This window comes from Crinia signifera, chromosome 7 (genome assembly GCF_055691185.1).
Source record: "Crinia signifera chromosome 7, ASM5569118v1, whole genome shotgun sequence".
NCBI lineage: Eukaryota > Metazoa > Chordata > Amphibia > Anura > Myobatrachidae > Crinia > Crinia signifera.
The window spans coordinates 159117651-159136850 of NC_139223.1; the positions used below are offsets into that span (position 1 = coordinate 159117651).

The window sequence follows — 19200 nt, forward strand, 5'->3', positions numbered from 1 at the left end:
CATGTTATAAGGGTGTCCAATTGTAAACTAGATTGTCCAAAATGATCTAAAAAAGATCTGCTATCAGTATATGGCACGGAGAAACCTAGAGGATCCGTGTCACAACCTATAGGCTAAGGCTAGTCAGGACACGCCCCACTACAGCCTAAGGCTAGTCAGGACACGCCCCACTACAGCCTAAGGCTAGTCAGGACACGCCCCACTACAGCCTAAGGCTAGTCAGGACACGCCCCACTACAGCCTAAGGCTAGTCAGGACACGCCCCACTACAGCCTAAGGCTAGTCAGGACACGCCCCACTACAGCCTAAGGCTAGTCAGGACACGCCCCACTACAGCCTAAGGCTAGTCAGGACACGCCCCACTACAGCCTAAGGCTAGTCAGGACACGCCCCACTACAGCCAAACGCTAGTCAGGACACGCCCCACTACAGCCAAACGCTAGTCAGGACACGCCCCACTACAGCCAAACGCTAGTCAGGACACGCCCCACTACAGCCAAACGCTAGTCAGGACACGCCCCACTACAGCCAAACGCTAGTCAGGACACGCCCCACTACAGCCAAACGCTAGTCAGGACACGCCCCACTACAGCCAAACGCTAGTCAGGACACGCCCCACTACAGCCAAACGCTAGTCAGGACACGCCCCACTACAGCCAAACGCTAGTCAGGACACGCCCCACTACAGCCTAACGCTAGTCAGGACACGCCCCACTACAGCCTAACGCTAGTCAGGACACGCCCCACTACAGCCTAACGCTAGTCAGGACACGCCCCACTACAGCCTAACGCTAGTCAGGACACGCCCCACTACAGCCTAACGCTAGTCAGGCCACGCCCCACTACAGCCTAACGCTAGTCAGGACACGCCCCACTACAGCCTAACGCTAGTTAGGACACGCCCCACTACAGCCTAACGCTAGTCAGGACACGCCCCACTACAGCCTAACGCTAGTTAGGACACGCCCCACTACAGCCTAACGCTAGTCAGGACACGCCCCACTACAGCCTTACGCTAGTCAGGGCACGCCCCACTACAGCCTAACGCTAGACAGGACACGCCCCACTACAGCCTAACGCTAGACAGGACACGCCCTACTAGCAGTTATCCATGTGTGACGGTCAGTCCATAGACTACTGATAAGGCAGAGTCTGGGATACAATATACGTTTGCAATGCCAGGTTTGGTCTTCCTACGCTGAGCTGGGACATGTCGCATACTTTTTGCAGTCATAATGCAGACTCTCCCGGAATGAGCACGCAAGGCTGTACGGAGATGTTTGATCAGAATCATCTTGTTCCTCGCTGCTGTCTTCTGACCAGTCCAGCCCTGGGGAGAAGAAGACAGAGAGGAGATCAGAGCTGCAATGTGACCACCCCTGATGGATATATGTAAGTTAAGGTGCCCACAGACGCATCGATCCCGGCGTGCGTTCTGTGCTTAACTAGCACACATCGCATCGCATCGTATGCCTTGTGCATGCGATGTGCATGTGATGCGATAGAAAGCTAGTACAAAAAGTATGTGCAGCACATACTTTTTGTACTGTGTGATGAGGTGCCGCGGGAGCGCGCACCCCATCGCATAGCATCGCACCGCCGGGATCGGTGCGTGTGTGGGCACCTTTAGTGTACATGCTCACATGGAATGGTACCGGCTTTCTACAGCTCTGGCAGGTTCTATACACAAGAATATGTGCAGGGATAGGTAACATTATGAGGAGAATATACAGCGATGAGAAAGTGGAGAGCGGGGCATAGTATACCCAGCGGGGAGAAGACAAGGGCACACGGGGGGGAGAGCGGAGCCGAGTATACCGAGTGGGGAGAAGACGAGGGACACGGGGGAGAGGACACCCAGCGGGGAGAAGATGATGGGCACACGGGGGAGAGCGGAGCCAAGGATAGCCAGCGGGGAGAAGACGAGGGGCACATGGGGGGGGGGGGGAGAGCGGAGAAGAGGATACCCAGCAGGAAGAAGACGAGGGGCAGACAGGGGAGAGCGGAGAAGAGGATACCCAGTGGGGAGAAGACGAGGCGAGGGGCACACGGGGGAGAGCAGAGCTGGGGATACCCAGCGGGGAGAAGACGAGGGGCACACAGGGGAGAGCGGAGAAGAGGATACCCAGTTGGGAGAAGACGAGGCGAGGGGCACACGGGGAGAGCAGAGTTGGGGATACCCAGCAGGGAGCAGATGAGGGGCACATGGGGGAGAGCGGAGAAGAGGATACCCAGCGGGAAGAAGACGAGGGGCACACAGGGGAGAGTGGAGCCAAGTATACCCAGCGGGGAGAAGACGAGGGGCACATGGGGGAGAGCGGAGCAGAGGATACCCAGCGGGAAGAAGACACTGCTCCCCTGTAGGGACCTGACCGACCAGTGAGAATTGCCTTACCTGACACCCAGTGCGCATAGTATTACTGCAGTGTATGACATACAATGGAACATGTGAGGGAAAGGTGCACAGGTTGTGGTTAGGTCATTTTAATGGGACCCAGAAAACAGAACTGCAGTACTGCCAGAGGCCACAAGATGTCACCAAATAGTAGAAACAAATGGGTTGGGATCATTTGGTCTATTGCATTATGGTAGAAAGTCATTAGGTCGAATCCATTAGGTCGACATGCTAAAAGGTCGACATGAATCTAGGTCGACATGGGAAAAGGTCGACATGATTCTAGGTCGAAAGGTCATTAGTTCGACAGGTCATTAGTTCGACATTTTCTATGTCGACATTCACAAGGTCGACATGGGGTTTTTCACTGTTTTTTTACCTGAATGTCAACACAGTCGACATGGACACAGTTTAAAGTGCACTGCATCCCCTCGCATCGCTCGCTATGCTTTGGGCACGGTGCCTCGCTACGCTCGGCACACTATTTTATTCTCCCACCACGCCCTAGTGGATGGTAGGGCATGAAATACCGCCTGTCGGCACATGTTGGCTCAAAAAAACAGTGAAAAACTCCATGTCGACCTTGTGAATGTCGACATAGACAATGTCGAACTAATGACCTTGTCGAACTAATGACCTGTCGAACTAATGACCTTTCGAACTAGAATCATGTCGACCTTTTCCCATGTCGACCTAATGGATTCGACCATAATGCAGTAGACCAAATGACCGCATCCCAAACAAACATAAGTCTCTAGCTGCAAGTAAAGCAGGGATATTTATCAGACACGCCAACAATATTCTGGTAGGATCCTGCACCATACTCACTGATGGCAGTGATAGGGACACATTACGGGGCAAGTCTAGGTGCACTTTGCACCTGGTTTACAATACTGCTGTCCTGGGTGCGGCTCCGAATTCTGTCCCAAAGTAACAAGGCGGAGCTCTTCCCAAGACAGGAAGCAGGAGAACGGGTGACACTCTGCTCCAATTCTGCAGCATCGGAACACAAAGTAACAAGGCGGAGATCTTCCCAAGAAAGGAAGCAGGAGAGCGGGTGACATTCTGCTCCAATTCTGCAGCATCGGAACACAAAGTAACAAGGCGGAGATCTTCCCAAGACACAAAGCAGGAGATACTCTGCTCCAATTCTGCAGCATCGGAACACAAAGTAACAAGGCGGAGATCTTCCCAAGACACAAAGCAGGAGAGCGGGTGATACTCTGCTCCAATTCTGCAGCATCGGAACACAAAGTAACAAGGCGGAGATCTTCCATAGACAGGAAGCAGGAGAACGGGTGATACTCTGCTCCAATTCTGCAGCATCGGAACACAAAGTAACAAGGCGGAGATCTTCCCAAGACACAAAGCAGGAGAGTGGGTGATACTCTGCTCCAATTCTACAGCATCGGAACACAAAGTAACAAGACGGAGATCTTCCCAAGACAGGAAGTATGGGAGCGGGTGATACTCTGCTCCAATTCTGCAGCATCGGAACACAAAGTAACAAGGCGGAGATCTTCCAGACTGCAATTTCGTTGAATTGCGCACTCGCTGGTAGATTTAATATTGTGGACCTCTTGTTACTTTAAGCAATAATGTAATGCAAAACTGTTTGTATTGTGAACAAATATTTTATTGAACACTTAAAATTGTGCATTCACTCTTAAGGGGTGCGGGATCGATTGGGGGTGGGGTAGATCTCACTGTTGTATAGGTTGTCACAGGGACCTCCAAAGCTGCAGATCTCACTTGCGTGTCTTCTGCAGATTGGGTTTTGGGTTGTTTCTCCCTAGATGCGGAGCTTGGTCAGGTTTTTCAGCAGACCTCCGTGGTTGGGCAATGCACGGGGTCTGTTGTTAACGATGGTGCTTGGAAAGGGTTTTGCAGGAGGCAGATCAGGGTTTTGAATGGGCGCTGGCAGACCTCTGGTCTCAACGGAAGTCACTTGCGGGGAAAGAAAGTCTTGGTGGTCAAGGCAAGTGTATGGTGGTACCGGGGGCTGGCGTCCCTAACCCTCCGGTGGTGCACCGTGCACTTACCCGATACCTGAACTTGCTGCCTGCAGGGGATGGAATCCGCGTCTTCTCCTTAGGTGTTCGCCGGCGTCCTCACTTCCACGCGATAGCCGGCAGTGTGATCCACACCGTTGCTTCAGTTCCTAAGGGCACTTCCGGGTTCGGCTTGACGGCGTCACCCGGGGTGTCGCGGGTCCCGTCGCGGTGTGCGCTCAACTCCTCCTGGAGGAGACTTATGTGGTGATGGGTAGGTGCAGGACTAGTGTCCTAGTGTCCAACGCGTTTCGGCACGTTTGTGCCTTTGTCAAGGATGCGGTTTGGTCTACGGTGCTCCTGTATTTCTACCCGCCCTATTGTTCAGCTATTGGTTGTGGATTCTCCGGTGGGCGGGGTTATTGCCTGTCAGCTGTTGTGCTGTTACGCTCGTCTAGACCATGAACTGTCCAGCTGTATTCTGTTTGCGGGGTTTACCGGGTAGACCCGCTTGTGCATGTCGACTGTGTCGACTCCTGTTGTTGGGTGAACCAATCTTGTATTTATAGGTGTCAGCATGTTGGTATATTATTAGAGAGTGGCTGACATCGACGTGAGGTCTCTACCGTTACTCTCAGGAGAGTGGCTGTGGCAGGAGTGCTAGGGTTGGAGTGCTGTATTCATCAATCTTAATGTATGTAGATTGATGAAGGGAATCGTATATTCTATGGAAAAGGTTGATTAGGGATGGAAGTGACTATATGAAAGTTGGCATGGGGGAGGTTTTAAGGACTAAGTATAGAATTGGTATGAACCATAATAGCGGGGGAATGATACATTTGATAATGAAATGTAAATGAAATGAGTAAACTAAATGAATAAATAAATAATAAATGCTAAATAGATAATGAATGGTAAGTAGTACATGATTGCTGAATACTAAAAATTATATATATAAAACAAGAGAGATGCATAGTAAAAAAAAAAATATATATATATATATATGTATACAGGTGTAGATATACATGTGGATGTAAGATAGATATTTATAGGTGTGCACTCTAGAGTGCGGTGTGCTTGATCTATACCACGTCACTTATATTAAAGTCGATGTTGTGTCCTTTGGGTTTCATTGTTTGTAATTTGTATATCCACCTAAGTTCTTCTTTGTTTATTTTTTTGAAGTAGTCCCCCCCTCTCCAATTGTGTGGGACTTGGGTGATAGCGGTGAACGTCATCCCTGTGGGGTCTCTATTGTGTGTTTCATTGAAATGTTGTGACAGACTATGTTGTTCCAGTCCTTTTTTAATATTACGAATGTGCTCATACATTCTTGTTTTGAGGGGTCTGATCGTTCTCCCTATGTACTGTTTGTTGCATGGGCATGATCTTCCAGAGACAGGAAGCAGGAGAACGGGTGATACTCTGCTCCAATTCTCCAGCATCGGAACACAAAGTAACAAGGCGGAGATCTTCCCAAGACAGGAAGCAGGAGAGCGGGTGACACTCTGCTCCAATCTGCAGCATCGGAACACAAAGTAACAAGGTGGAGATCTTCCCAAGACAGGAAGCAGGAGTGCGGGTGATACTCTGCTCCAATTCTGCAGCATCGGAACACAAAGTAACAAGGCGGAGATCTTCCCAAGACACAAAGCAGGAGAGTGGGTGATACTCTGCTCCAATTCTGCAGCATCGGAACACAAAGTAACAAGGTGGAGATCTTCCCAAGACAGGAAGCAGGAGAGCGGGTGATACTCTGCTCCAATTCTGCAGCATTCGGAACACAAAGTAACAAGGCGGAGATCTTCCCAAGACACAAAGCAGGAGAGTGGGTGATACTCTGCTCCAATTCTACAGCATCGGAACACAAAAGTTACAAGGCGGAGATCTTCCCAAGACACAAAGCAGGAGAGCGGGTGACACTCTGCTCCAATTCTGCAGCATCGGAACACAAAGTAACAAGGCGGAGATCTTCCCAAAACAAGAAGTTTGGGAGCATCGGAACACAAAGTAACAAGGCGGAGATCTTCCCAAGACACAAAGCAGGAGAGTGGGTGATACTCTGCTCCAATTCTACAGCATCGGAACACAAAGTAACAAGGCAGAGATCTTCCCAAGACACAAAGCAGGAGAGCGGGTGACACTCTGCTCCAATTCTGCAGCATCGGAACACAAAGTAACAAGGCGGAGATCTTCCCAAAACAAGAAGTTTGGGAGCATCGGAACACAAAGTAACAAGGCGGAGCTCTTCCCAAGACAGTAAGTATGGGAGTGGGTGATACTCTGCTACAATTCTGCAGCATCAGAACACAAAGTAACAAGGCGGAGATCTTCCCGAGACAGGAAGTATGGGAGCGGGTGACACTCTGCTCCAATTCTGCAGCATTGGAACACAAAGTAACAAGGCGGAGATCTTCCTGAGACAGGAAGTATGGGAGCGGATGATACTCTGCTCCAATTCTGCAGCATTAGAACACAAAGTAACAAGGTGGAGATCTTCCCAAGACACAAAGCAGGAGAGAGGGTGGTAGTCTGCTCCAATTCTGCAGCATCGGAACACAAAGTAACAAGGCGGAGATCTTCCCAAGACAGGAAGTATGGGAGCGGGTGATACTCTGCACCAATTCTGCAGCATCGGAACACAAAGTAACAAGGCAGAGATCTTCCCAAGACACAAAAAGCAGGAGAGCGGGTGACACTCTGCTCCAATTCTGCAGCATCGGAACACAAAGTAACAAGGCGGAGATCTTCCCAAGACAAGAAGTTTGGGAGCATCGGAACACAAAGTAACAAGGCGGAGATCTTCCTGAGACAGGAAGTATGGGAGCGGATGATACTCTGCTCCAATTCTGCAGCATTAGAACACAAAGTAACAAGGTGGAGATCTTCCCAAGACACAAAGCAGGAGAGAGGGTGATAGTCTGCTCCAATTCTGCAGCATCGGAACACAAAGTAACAAGGCGGAGATCTTCCCAAGACAGGAAGTATGGGAGCGGATGATACTCTGCTCCAATTCTGCAGCATCGGAACACAGAGTAACAATGGTGCGATGCAGATGAACAATTTAAAATAAGGATTTTAGCGCACTGATTGTGCCCTGACAGAACAATTTTAGCTGCGGAAATAGCTAACCCAACCAAAGTGCTGGGTGCAACGCAAAAGTCGACGGTTGGATGCTCAAATTTGTTATTTAACACACACATTTGAGCCCACCACCTATGGGGACTCAAGCTGAAATGTCTTCTTGCACTTGCTTGAATTGCTCGGTTGGGCACCACCTAGTGGCGGATGTGGGGAAATACTATTTCATTCCCATGCCCAAACACATTTATTTATGTATTAACAGTTTCTTATATAGCGCACACAAATTACGCAGCGCTTTACAGAGCATAGTTATAATCAAAAACACATAACAACTTACAGGACAAGACAGTTTAGGACAAGTACATGGTGAATATGGACAGTGCATCAGGGGACAGGAAGCAATCATCAGGGTGGCCGTGGTTTATATATTCTAAGAAAGGCACATGAGGAGAGAGGGCCCTGCTCGCGAGAGCTTACATTCTAAAGGGGAGGGTTAGACAGACAGGGGTGACACAGAAGGGAAAGAAGTGAGCATAAACAGTAGGTAAGGATAAGCGATGGTCGGGTTTTATGCTGGAGGGTGGGAAGATGTCAGCTTAGTCTTTGATATTTTAAGTCTAAAAAAGCGCTGGGTCATCCAGGAGTAGACAGCAGAGAGACAGTTGGAGAAATGAGTGAGGATTTAAACCAAATGATATGTTTCCAGAATGATAACATAATGATGATAACTGTCCCACTGTTATAGCAGCATCATGACACAGCAGGTAACACACACACACACACACACACACACACACACACACACACACACACACTGTATACCCAATATCTATCTGACTACCACAGGGTGGCATTACTGATATCATGGGCATCAGCGCAACTGAGCAATGAGAAGTGATAGGTAGGATTCATAGCAAGACATCCTGCACCAAGGAGAACCCTTTCCCAGTATAATAAATGGTGAGAATTCAGTGACACAGAGGCGTCGTGATTGGTTGGAAGAAGCCCACAGCCAATGTGCATTCTATACTGAGCGGTACACAGGCTAATGTACTGAGGGCCTGATTCATGGGATCAACTGGGCAAAACCACTGCAGGTGCACTGTAACGTGAAGGTGGGGTGTGGCCTACATGCAAAAACAGAAAATACACTTTCCTCCCGAATGTAAAGGTGCCCATACACGGTGCGATGGGCGGGCAGTACGAAAAGTATGTGCCCATACACTGTGCGATGCGATGCCCACGGGAGCGCGCATCGCATCGCCCGGTGATATCGCACAGTGTATGGCCACCATCAAACTCTTCAATATAATTGTATCATTACTCCCAGTTCCACCTGGAAGACTTGCAGCAGCCCTTGCGGTCGAGTTACGGTTCTGTACCCGTATTTACAATGTGCACACAGATGGGAAACATGCGGAGAACACAGTCAGGTCTGGGGACTTACCCAAATGTGGAAAGAGATCTTTATCCAGCTGGTGTTTCTGTGTGCACAGAGTCATCAGTCTCTGCAGGCGGTTCACACAGGACGAGTACGTTGGTAAGGCTCTGGCTGTCACCTGAATCCGGTCCGGGTGTGACGGGGCAGGTAGAGGTCTTTTATTAGACAGATTCCGGATTTGTGCTAGTGTGTGCGTTACCGGCGACGCTCCCTGTACTGGTAAGCTGGTATTTTGAGGTTGAGGTGACGTACAGGCCATGTTCTGTGTTACGCCAGCAGATTTCAGCGACGTCGGCACCGGTTGTACCAGCATGTGCTGCTCTTGTAGCGACAGAGGTTGCAGCTGGGAAGGTGCAGGGTGAGGGCTAAAGTGCTCATGATGAACTTTTATAATCTCTGTCTCTTTCTGCCGCTGGCGGTTCTGGGCCAACTTGCTCTGCAGCTTCTTCTTTATCGAGGCACCTTTACGCAGATCTTCCTCCTCTTCCTCAAAAGTGAAAGAGTCCTCTAAGTCCGTGTCCAGGTAGTGGAGAGGGAGCCTGGCTCCGGGAGGAGAAAGGGACATACCGTCTAGTCCATTGGGCATCTTCAGGGCCAGGGTGGGCACGGTGAGGCTAAAGGCCACGGTTTCCATCTGAGATCTGGCCTTCACTTCCTCCAGTGCTTCATTCTTTTTCTTCCTTTCCTTTTTGGGAATAAAGCCAAGTACTTGTAGGTGACTGTTGCAGTACCTAGGGATAGAAGGAAACAGGAATCAAGGGGCAATCCAGATAACATGGCCTACAGCACTTCAGCCCTTCTATTGTGGGATATTATACTGGTCAGGAAAGCCTGACTTTCAATATCTATAAAATCTTACTTTTCCTAATAAACACAGAGGTGACCCAGTGGTTCCCGTTCTGTCGGTCGGACCTTTGCTGCCTTATTCTACATACCAGCCTTGAGTGAGGTCCCTGTGTGGACCATACTTCGGCTTTGGACAGCTTTGGATAAATGGGACATTACAAATCTACTTGATAGACTGGCGAGTTCTGAGATAAAGGAGCTTGCCTTATCTTGGCAACTCTGAGAACCTATTCCACCATCCACCCCCCCATGCAGGACATGTCTGCCAGCAGCAGTCAGCGTGACACGTACCTACGGTCCTCCGACTTGGGGATGGGATTAGTGCAGCGCTGGCTGTTGTACTTGGCCACATATTCACATTGCTTGAAGGGGGCGGTCTTGTCCTCCAGAACGTGTCGGATACAGAAGGCGTAGCCGTTGAGTCTTCTCTGCTTGCAGAGTTTGGGGCTGTAGGAGCATAGGGGCTTATTATCTACCTCAGAGAAGTGTATGTGTTTGCCTTCATACATCACGTGACTCTGCGCCGGGTGAACATCAGCTGGAGAAACAGAGAGGACAATGGTTTGAGTTAACATATGCCTGATTGTGCGGGGACCTGGTCCTGTGGAATAACCCTGTACACAATAGGACACTGATGCCCTCTCATCGCTGCTTACCTGATTTTAAACCTTATGCATCTTATCTGCGTTACCGGTGATGCGCCCCCCCAAGGACACCTCCACGCAGGATTGTTCCAAGAGGTGACCTATGGGAACATGAAGAGTTACAATAAACAGGACAACACAGAATAACCACATGTGTGCTGGGCATAATGATCACACACACGAAAGGGACGCTTTCATTGGCCAATGCAGCCTTTTTGCTATTCTGTGAGAAGGTCCCACTCAATGAGAAGGTCCCCTAAGGTTAGTAAGAAAATCCTAATTTCACTTGAAAAGTGTTGGGAAACCGTGCAACCCCCTCTAATGAGTAATCATGTATTTACATATATATTTATTTATTGACTGACAATAAATAGTGAGTTTTTTTTACAATTTATTCACCTAATTGCGAGTCTCCTGAGTGTCTTCATGATGTTGTACGATAGATGTGAGTCTTCTAACCCTAAGAGTGGCACCAGGAGTACAGTCACTCACTCCCAGTATTGGATGCAGAGTGCCAAGGAACATATAGATATATATATATATATATATAGATATATATAGATATATATCTATATCTATATATATATATATATATATATATATATATATATATATATATATATATATATATACATACATATATACATACTGTATGTAGAGGTGTAATGAGGTGGGACATGTATGTATGTACAGATGTAATGAGGTGAGCCATGTATGTATGTATAGTATGTTTGTATGTATGTAGGTAGAGGTGTAATGAGGCAACACATGTATGTATGTATGTATGTATGTATGTATATATAGATGTAATGAGGTGAGCCATGTATGTATGTATGTAGAGGTGTAATGAGGCAACACATGTATGTATGTATGTATGCATGCATGTATGTATGTAGAGATGTAATGAGGTGAGCCATGTATGTATGTATGTATGTATAGATGTATAGATGTAATGAGGTGAGACATGTATGGGGGAAGCGGTTAGTATTTGTGTGTGTGTGGGGGGGTGTCCTTGTGGCCACTCGCAGCCTCCTGCCCTGTCCTTGTGGCCACTCGCAGCCTCCTGCCCTGTCCTTGTGGCCACTCGCAGCCTACTGCCCTGTCCTTGTGGCCACTCGCAGCCTCCTGACCTGTCCTTGTGGCCACTCACAGCCTCTTGCCACACGCCGTAGGTATTACAGCAGAAAGGATCCTGAAAATGACCATGGTCACTAAGCAGAAGGTGGCAGGAAGTTTCTGTGCGGTACAAAGAAAGCATCCCAGGTGGAGATTCTGCTGCAGCAGATGAGGCAGGATTTGCTGGTTTGTCCTACAACAGAAGGACAGAAAGGGCATCTGCAGCTCTCTGACACTTGAGAGTCAGATGCAAGCACCCTTCCTTTGTTACCTCCAGGCTTTACACTAGGATGCCTACATTCAATAGCCGACTAAGTGCTGCTAGAGCTTTGTGTCAGACAGTTGCAGGAACACACACTGAGGCCACACAGCTGTCTGGGAAGGTAAGCAGCGCAGATAACGCTGCAATGTCAGGGTAGACTGGTGAACTACAGGTACCATCACTGCATAAGGATTATAAAAGGATGTATTGTAGTAACTGTGCACATTATGGCAGTGAGACTCTTATGTCCAGCAGCTGCATCCCTCCCTCCCCCAATTAAAGCCATCACTGATTGCCCCTTGACCTCACACCTCTGACCTTTGATTTATGAACACTGGATATATAGATAATGAGAAGCAATAATTAGGCTTCCATGTACAGCAGAGACACACAGAAGGGAGATTAAAGAAGGTCTGATATTGTGACAAAACGGATATTTTCGCACTTTTTCCAAAAAGAGCACATTTTATAGGATGCGAATTACAGGAAAAAAAATCACACTTTTTGCTGCGAATTCGCACATTCTGGCCTGGCGATTTTTAGTCACACTTCAATTCACATCCAGATGTTTTCCAATTATAAAGTATACAACTCGCAAATATAATGGGATGCGATTTTTGGTAAACATTACTAAAAATCACCAAACAAATAGACCAGGTTCTGACAGATGAATTTGACAGAACCATGCACAGATCACTGAGATCTGTGCAGGGTTCTGTGTAAAAATATGGGTCAAAGTTAAATGAAATAAAAAAACAGCATGGAGTCCCCCCCCCCCCACCCCCCCCTCATGAGCATAACCAGCCCCGGGTTCATTGAGCCGGACCTGGTTCCAAAAATACGGGGGACAAAAAGCATAGGGGTCCCATCATATTTCTGAAACCAGCCTCGGACTCTTGGACCGGTCCTGGTTAAACCGGTCCTGGGCTCCAACAGCATGTGATGTAATGCCACAGGCGGGGACACTTTTTACATACGGTTCCCCGGCCGTATCATGCTCACCTTGGCTGATCAGCCCTGGACGGGGTACCTGACCTGGGAGAGTGAGGACCCCCCCAATAAAAGGGTCCACCCGTCTAGGGCTGTGGATGCTGGGCTGATACGCATAAAAGTGTAAAAAAAAAAACAACATTGTTTTTTTGCAGGTGAACTACAAGTCCCAGCAGGCCTCCCCACATTAGTCTCAGCATGCGGGGCATAAATAGGCCCTCTTGGATTTGTAGTTCACCTGTAAAAAGCAATGATTTTTATTTCACTTTTCACGCGTATCAGCCCACGACAGGGGAAGACTGGGGGTGGATTCGGGAACCACTCTCCCAGGTACCCCGTCCAGGGCTGACCAGCCACGGTGAGCATGATACGGCCGGAGGACCTTATGTAAAAAGTGTCCCCAGCTGTGGGATGGCATCGCGGGCTGTTGGAGCGCGGTGCTGGTTCCAAAATATGGGGGAAAGACAGTATTTTTCACACATGTATTTTTTAAACCAGGTCCGGCTCAATGAGGGGCTGTTTATGCTCAGGAGGGGGGACCTCACGCAGTTTAAAAAAAAAACCACACGCACATGTCCCCCAAGTCACACATGTCCGTAATGACTAAAAATTGCACATTATTGCATTTTTTGCTGCAAATTCGCATCTCATTAAGGTGCCCATACACGGTGCGATAAACTCCGTACTTTTAGCACTATATATACGATGCAGTCTAGTACTAAAAGCACGGGATGTGCACATCTCATCACACTGTCGCACCTCTAAATACGTGAATTCAGAATAATGCAATTTTATAAAGTGTGATATGGTGCAATTTCGGAAAATGCAATAAAATCGCATCCTATTAAATGTCACCCCATGTGTGCAATGTTCTGGACAGAGGGCTAAGCTGGCCATACGACCACAAGCCATGTGCGCGGAGCAGCAGCTGCGGTTAATGATGCAGTACGCCTCCTGTGCACTGCTGTGAGCCACTAGCGTGGACATCCATCATCACAGTAGCCGTCAGGTCACGTAGGATGTCCACAGGTCCAGAACCAGAAAACCTGCGTGGGAAGATGCAGACGATGGCCTACAAATCCCAGCTTGGCAGAATGCTGCCCGGCGCCAGGTTTACGCACATCTCTGAATCAGAAAACTACAGTTACCGCTAAGGGCGGGATCAGCGACGCTATACTATCCCGGGATGGAGCATCTCTCGCTCTGCCGGCATCTCTCGCTCTGCCGGCATCTCTCGCTCTGCCGGTTTTCTCTGGGAACCCTGTGACATGGGCACTTCTGTAATTGGCTGATATATGTGCCACCTGGCATTGCAGTGACACCTGGCGCATAATATGGGATGTTTGCTTGGCGCAAAGCAGTGATCTGCCCAAACTTTTAATAATATAAGTAGACATTTGCGCATGCGACCTGGCCGTAACGTCACGATACAAGACAAGAGGGTTACCCACAATACCGAGCAGTTATAGGAGGCTCCTAACATAATGCTGCCATACACAGGGAGGCAGAAGCACCTATACACAGTGACGTCACAGCCTTATTACTACTATACACAGTGACGTCACAGCCTTATATACGCTGTGCACAGTGACGTCACAGCCTTATATACGCTGTGCGCAGTGACGTCACAGCCTTATATACGCTGTGCGCAGTGACGTCACAGCCTTATTACTACTATACACAGTGACGTCACAGCCTTATTACTACTATACACAGTGACGTCACAGCCTTATATACGCTGTGCGCAGTCACGATACAAGACAAGAGGGTTACCCACAATACCGAGCAGTTATAGGAGGCTCCTAACATAATGCTGCCATACACAGGGAGGCAGAAGCACCTATACACAGTGACGTCACAGCCTTATTACTACTATACACAGTGACGTCACAGCCTTATATACGCTGTGCGCAGTGACGTCACAGCCTTATATACGCTGTGCGCAGTGACGTCACAGCCTTATATACGCTGTGCGCAGTGACGTCACAGCCTTATATACGCTGTGCGCAGTGACGTCACAGCCTTATATACGCTGTGCGCAGTGACGTCACAGCCTTATATACGCTGTGCGCAGTGACGTCACAGCCTTATATACGCTGTGCGCAGTGACGTCACAGCCTTATATACGCTGTGCGCAGTGACGTCACAGCCTTATATACGCTGTGCGCAGTGACGTCACAGCCTTATATACGCTGTGCGCAGTGACGTCACAGCCTTATATACGCTGTGCGCAGTGACGTCACAGCCTTATATACGCTGTGCGCAGTGACGTCACAGCCATATATACGCTGTGCGCAGTGACGTCACAGCCTTATATACGCTGTGCGCAGTGACGTCACAGCCATATATACGCTGTGCGCAGTGACGTCACAGCCTTATATACGCTGTGCGCAGTGACGTCACAGCCTTATATACGCTGTGCGCAGTGACGTCACAGCCTTATATACGCTGTGCGCAGTGACGTCACAGCCTTATATACGCTGTGCGCAGTGACGTCACAGCCTTATATACGCTGTGCGCAGTGACGTCACAGCCTTATATACGCTGTGCGCAGTGACGTCACAGCCTTATATACGCTGTGCGCAGTGACGTCACAGCCTTATATACGCTGTGCGCAGTGACGTCACAGCCTTATATACGCTGTGCGCAGTGACGTCACAGCCTTATATACGCTGTGCGCAGTGACGTCACAGCCTTATATACGCTGTGCGCAGTGACGTCACAGCCTTATATACGCTGTGCGCAGTGACGTCACAGCCTTATATACGCTGTGCGCAGTGACGTCACAGCCTTATATACGCTGTGCGCAGTGACGTCACAGCCTTATATACGCTGTGCGCAGTGACGTCACAGCCTTATATACGCTGTGCGCAGTGACGTCACAGCCTTATATACGCTGTGCGCAGTGACGTCACAGCCTTATATACGCTGTGCGCAGTGACGTCACAGCCTTATATACGCTGTGCGCAGTGACGTCACAGCCTTATATACGCTGTGCGCAGTGACGTCACAGCCTTATATACGCTGTGCGCAGTGACGTCACAGCCTTATATACGCTGTGCGCAGTGACGTCACAGCCTTATATACGCTGTGCGCAGTGACGTCACAGCCTTATATACGCTGTGCGCAGTGACGTCACAGCCTTATATACGCTGTGCGCAGTGACGTCACAGCCTTATATACGCTGTGCACAGTGACGTCACAGCCTTATATACGCTGTGCACAGTGACGTCACAGCCTTATATACGCTGTGCACAGTGACGTCACAGCCTTATATACGCTGTGCACAGTGACGTCACAGCCTTATATACGCTGTGCACAGTGACGTCACAGCCTTATATACGATGTGTAGTGACCTGTACGCTAGGGGGAGAACCTAGAGGGGACCATTAGTTACTGAGATCCGTCCTGGAAGAGGGCTGTTACCTGCCGCTCCTGGCACAGATAGAACTGATAATTATACAATGTGTATTCAGCTGCTGTACAGCGCAGGTCATAGGAAATTACTAATGACATCATTAGTCACTCCAGCCAATAAACGGCACTTATACAACATAATCTCCATGGCGCAATCAGAAGAGACTGTGAGGTCTATGTACTAAGCCAACCAATCACCTTCTAGCTGCCATGTTAGGGAGCCGATTGATTGGTAATTTATCTCTCTCAAAGCCTTAGTACACCTGCCCCAATATAGTGAGCAATACTAACCACAGTGCAACCCTCTGCCATCAGCTCAGCTGCACACAGATCAGATCTGCAGCAAGAACATCTTCCCACTCTCCTGCATAAAACCTGACCATCTCTCACCCTAACCTACTGTTTATGCCCACTTCTCCCCCTTCTGTGTCACCCCTGTCTGTCTAACCCTCCCCTTTAGAATGTAAGGTCTCACGAGCAGGGCCCTCTCTCCTCATGTGCCTTTCTTAGAATATATAAACCACTGCCACCCTGATGATTGCTTCAGTGTCCTGTCCCCTGATGCAACTATCCATATTAACCATGTACTTGTCCTAAACTGTCTTGTACTGTAATTTGTTATGTGTTTTTGATTATAACTATGCTCTGTAAAGCGCTGCGTAATTTGTGTGCGCTATATAAGACACTGTTAATAAATAAATAAATAAAAAGAACATATACTAGCTGCTTGTTGTTGGTGCAACACTGAGAGCGCAGATTCAACTCTATTACAGATAGATGTATCACACAACATTATTCCAAGACATGCTAATCCAATTGTAGGCAGCCTATTCACTAGATTTCCCTGAAGGTGAGGAAAAAGCATAGATTATACAACACAAATAGTGAATTGGCGCACTGACAACCTCTCAAAGATCTGATATGCGTGAGGTCATAATGTAACCCAACGTGTTTCGTCTTTTAAAAATACTTCATCGGGGGTAACAATTTCTCCAATTAGGGTTCAGCAGTGTTAAGAATACCCTGCTAGTGTGACGCAGTGTGTGAAATTCCTTATGTGAAGCACCAGGTAGATAGGTAGCGGATTAAAAAGGCCTCAAAAGAATAAACGGTACTTGTTTCCTAGCACAGCACCACCGATTTTAATCTTATGGCATCGGGTCTATCAGATCGGGTCGCATCGCATGCGACCCGATTTTTAATTGTACAGCCACCCTGATGGCTGATTCCTATATGAAATGCACCCCCAGACCTGATTGTTAATCGTACACCCACTCTGATGGGTAATTACTAGTGTGGCGAGCGCAGCGAGCCACCAAGCCCGAAGCGTGGCGAGCGCAGTGAGGGGACGTGGATTACTTCACATGTATTCCGCTATCTAAATTCAACTCCACTCCAACGTGGATAGTGGGGGTATGAAAAGGTCGGAGGACGCGTACCGCTGCGCTCGCCACGGTTCGGGTTGGCGTTGATATTGGGGTGGCGTTAACAATGGGGGGGCATTTGACATAGTAATTAACCATCAAGGTGGGTGTACAATTACAAATCGGGTCTATGGGTGCATTTAACATAATAATCAGCCATCAGGGCTGTACAATGTGAAATCGGGTCTAATGGCGTCGCATCGCATGCGATGCGATACGATCTTAAAATTGTACAATAACCTCTAAAAACCTTTATATTGGGTCAGATCGGGTCCCATCACCTACCTTAACTAATGGTATGCGATGGGACCCGACGGGCGCAGTGCTAGGAAACAAGTACCGAATAAACCTTCACTCACTAGTACTGGTTCCCCATGGCACAGCACTAAAAAACTCTGATCATGTGCGGAATCTTGGTGTTGTCCTGGATAATGGCCTGACACTTAAACATCAGGTGTCAGCCACAATCAAATCCTCATTCTTTCATCTGAGAAACATAGCCAGAATCAAGCATTTAATTCCCTCAGAAGACCTTCCTAAAGTCATACATGCATTTATATCATCACGACTAGACTACTGCAATGCTCTCTACCTGGGTCTTCCAGCAAAAGAATTGCACCGCTTGCAGCTGGTACAAAATGCAGCCGCCAGACTATTAACTAACCAGCCCCGCTCCTGCCACATAACTCCCATTCTCTACGCCCTTCACTGGCTACCTGTAAAATGGCGAATCGTTTTCAAGATTGGCTTACTCACTTTCAAGGCTCTACATGACCAGGGCCCAAGATACCTGCAACAGCTGCTGATCCCCTACTGTCCTACTCGATTACTACGATCCACTGAAGAAGGACTACTAACAGTACCCAGAATCTCCCTGAATTCATCTGGGGGTCGAGCTTTCAACTTTGCTGCTCCAACTCTGTGGAACTCTCTTCCTCGCACAGTGCGAGAAGCGCCCACTATAGAATCCTTTAAAAATAGACTAAAGACATACTTATTTACCCAAGCATTTTACTGACATCTACTGTTAAGCTTGTTTTGTATTTCGAGCTGTAAAGACAATGTGTGAAGCACTTTGAGTCCTATTGGGAGAAAAGTGCTATATAAATATCATTATTATTATTATTATTATTATTATTATAGTCATTATTATGCTCTCAATCCATGGAAAACCTGTACTATTCAGCAAGGTTACCAGTGTGCCAATTCACTTATACACACACACACACACACACACACACACACACACGGCAGCCAGAACACTGCGTGACATCTATACACCCCCCTATAACCCTGGCAGTACAGTACCTGTCACACAGACACCAGGACCCATCCTGTACCCCCCATCTGACACTATTATACACACCGCAGCCAGAACACCAGCGTGACATCTATGCACCCCCCACCCGATAACCATGGCAGCACAGTACCTGTCACACAGACACCAGGACCCATCCTGTACCCCCATCTGACACTATTATACACACCGCAGCCAGAACACTGTGTGACATCTATGCACCCCCCCCACCCGATAACCATGGCAGCACAGTACCTGTCACGCAGACACCAGGACTCATCCTGTACCCCCAT

At 48.4% G+C, this 19200-nt stretch overlaps 1 protein-coding gene across 1 annotated transcript in view; it reads right to left on the reverse strand.

Annotated features, from left to right (window-relative positions):
* The window catches only part of INO80D (INO80 complex subunit D), a 42769-nt gene that overhangs the window by 22123 nt on the left and 1446 nt on the right, over positions 1 to 19200 (reverse strand). Inside the window, exons 2-5 of the mRNA XM_083154103.1 lie at positions 10414 to 10502; positions 10049 to 10295; positions 8918 to 9642; positions 1222 to 1330 (exon numbers count right to left, since the gene is read on the reverse strand). Coding sequence (XP_083010229.1) covers positions 1222 to 1330; positions 8918 to 9642; positions 10049 to 10266 — 1052 coding nt within the window. The 5' untranslated portion in view covers positions 10267 to 10295; positions 10414 to 10502. The remainder of the gene's footprint in view (positions 1 to 1221; positions 1331 to 8917; positions 9643 to 10048; positions 10296 to 10413; positions 10503 to 19200) is intronic.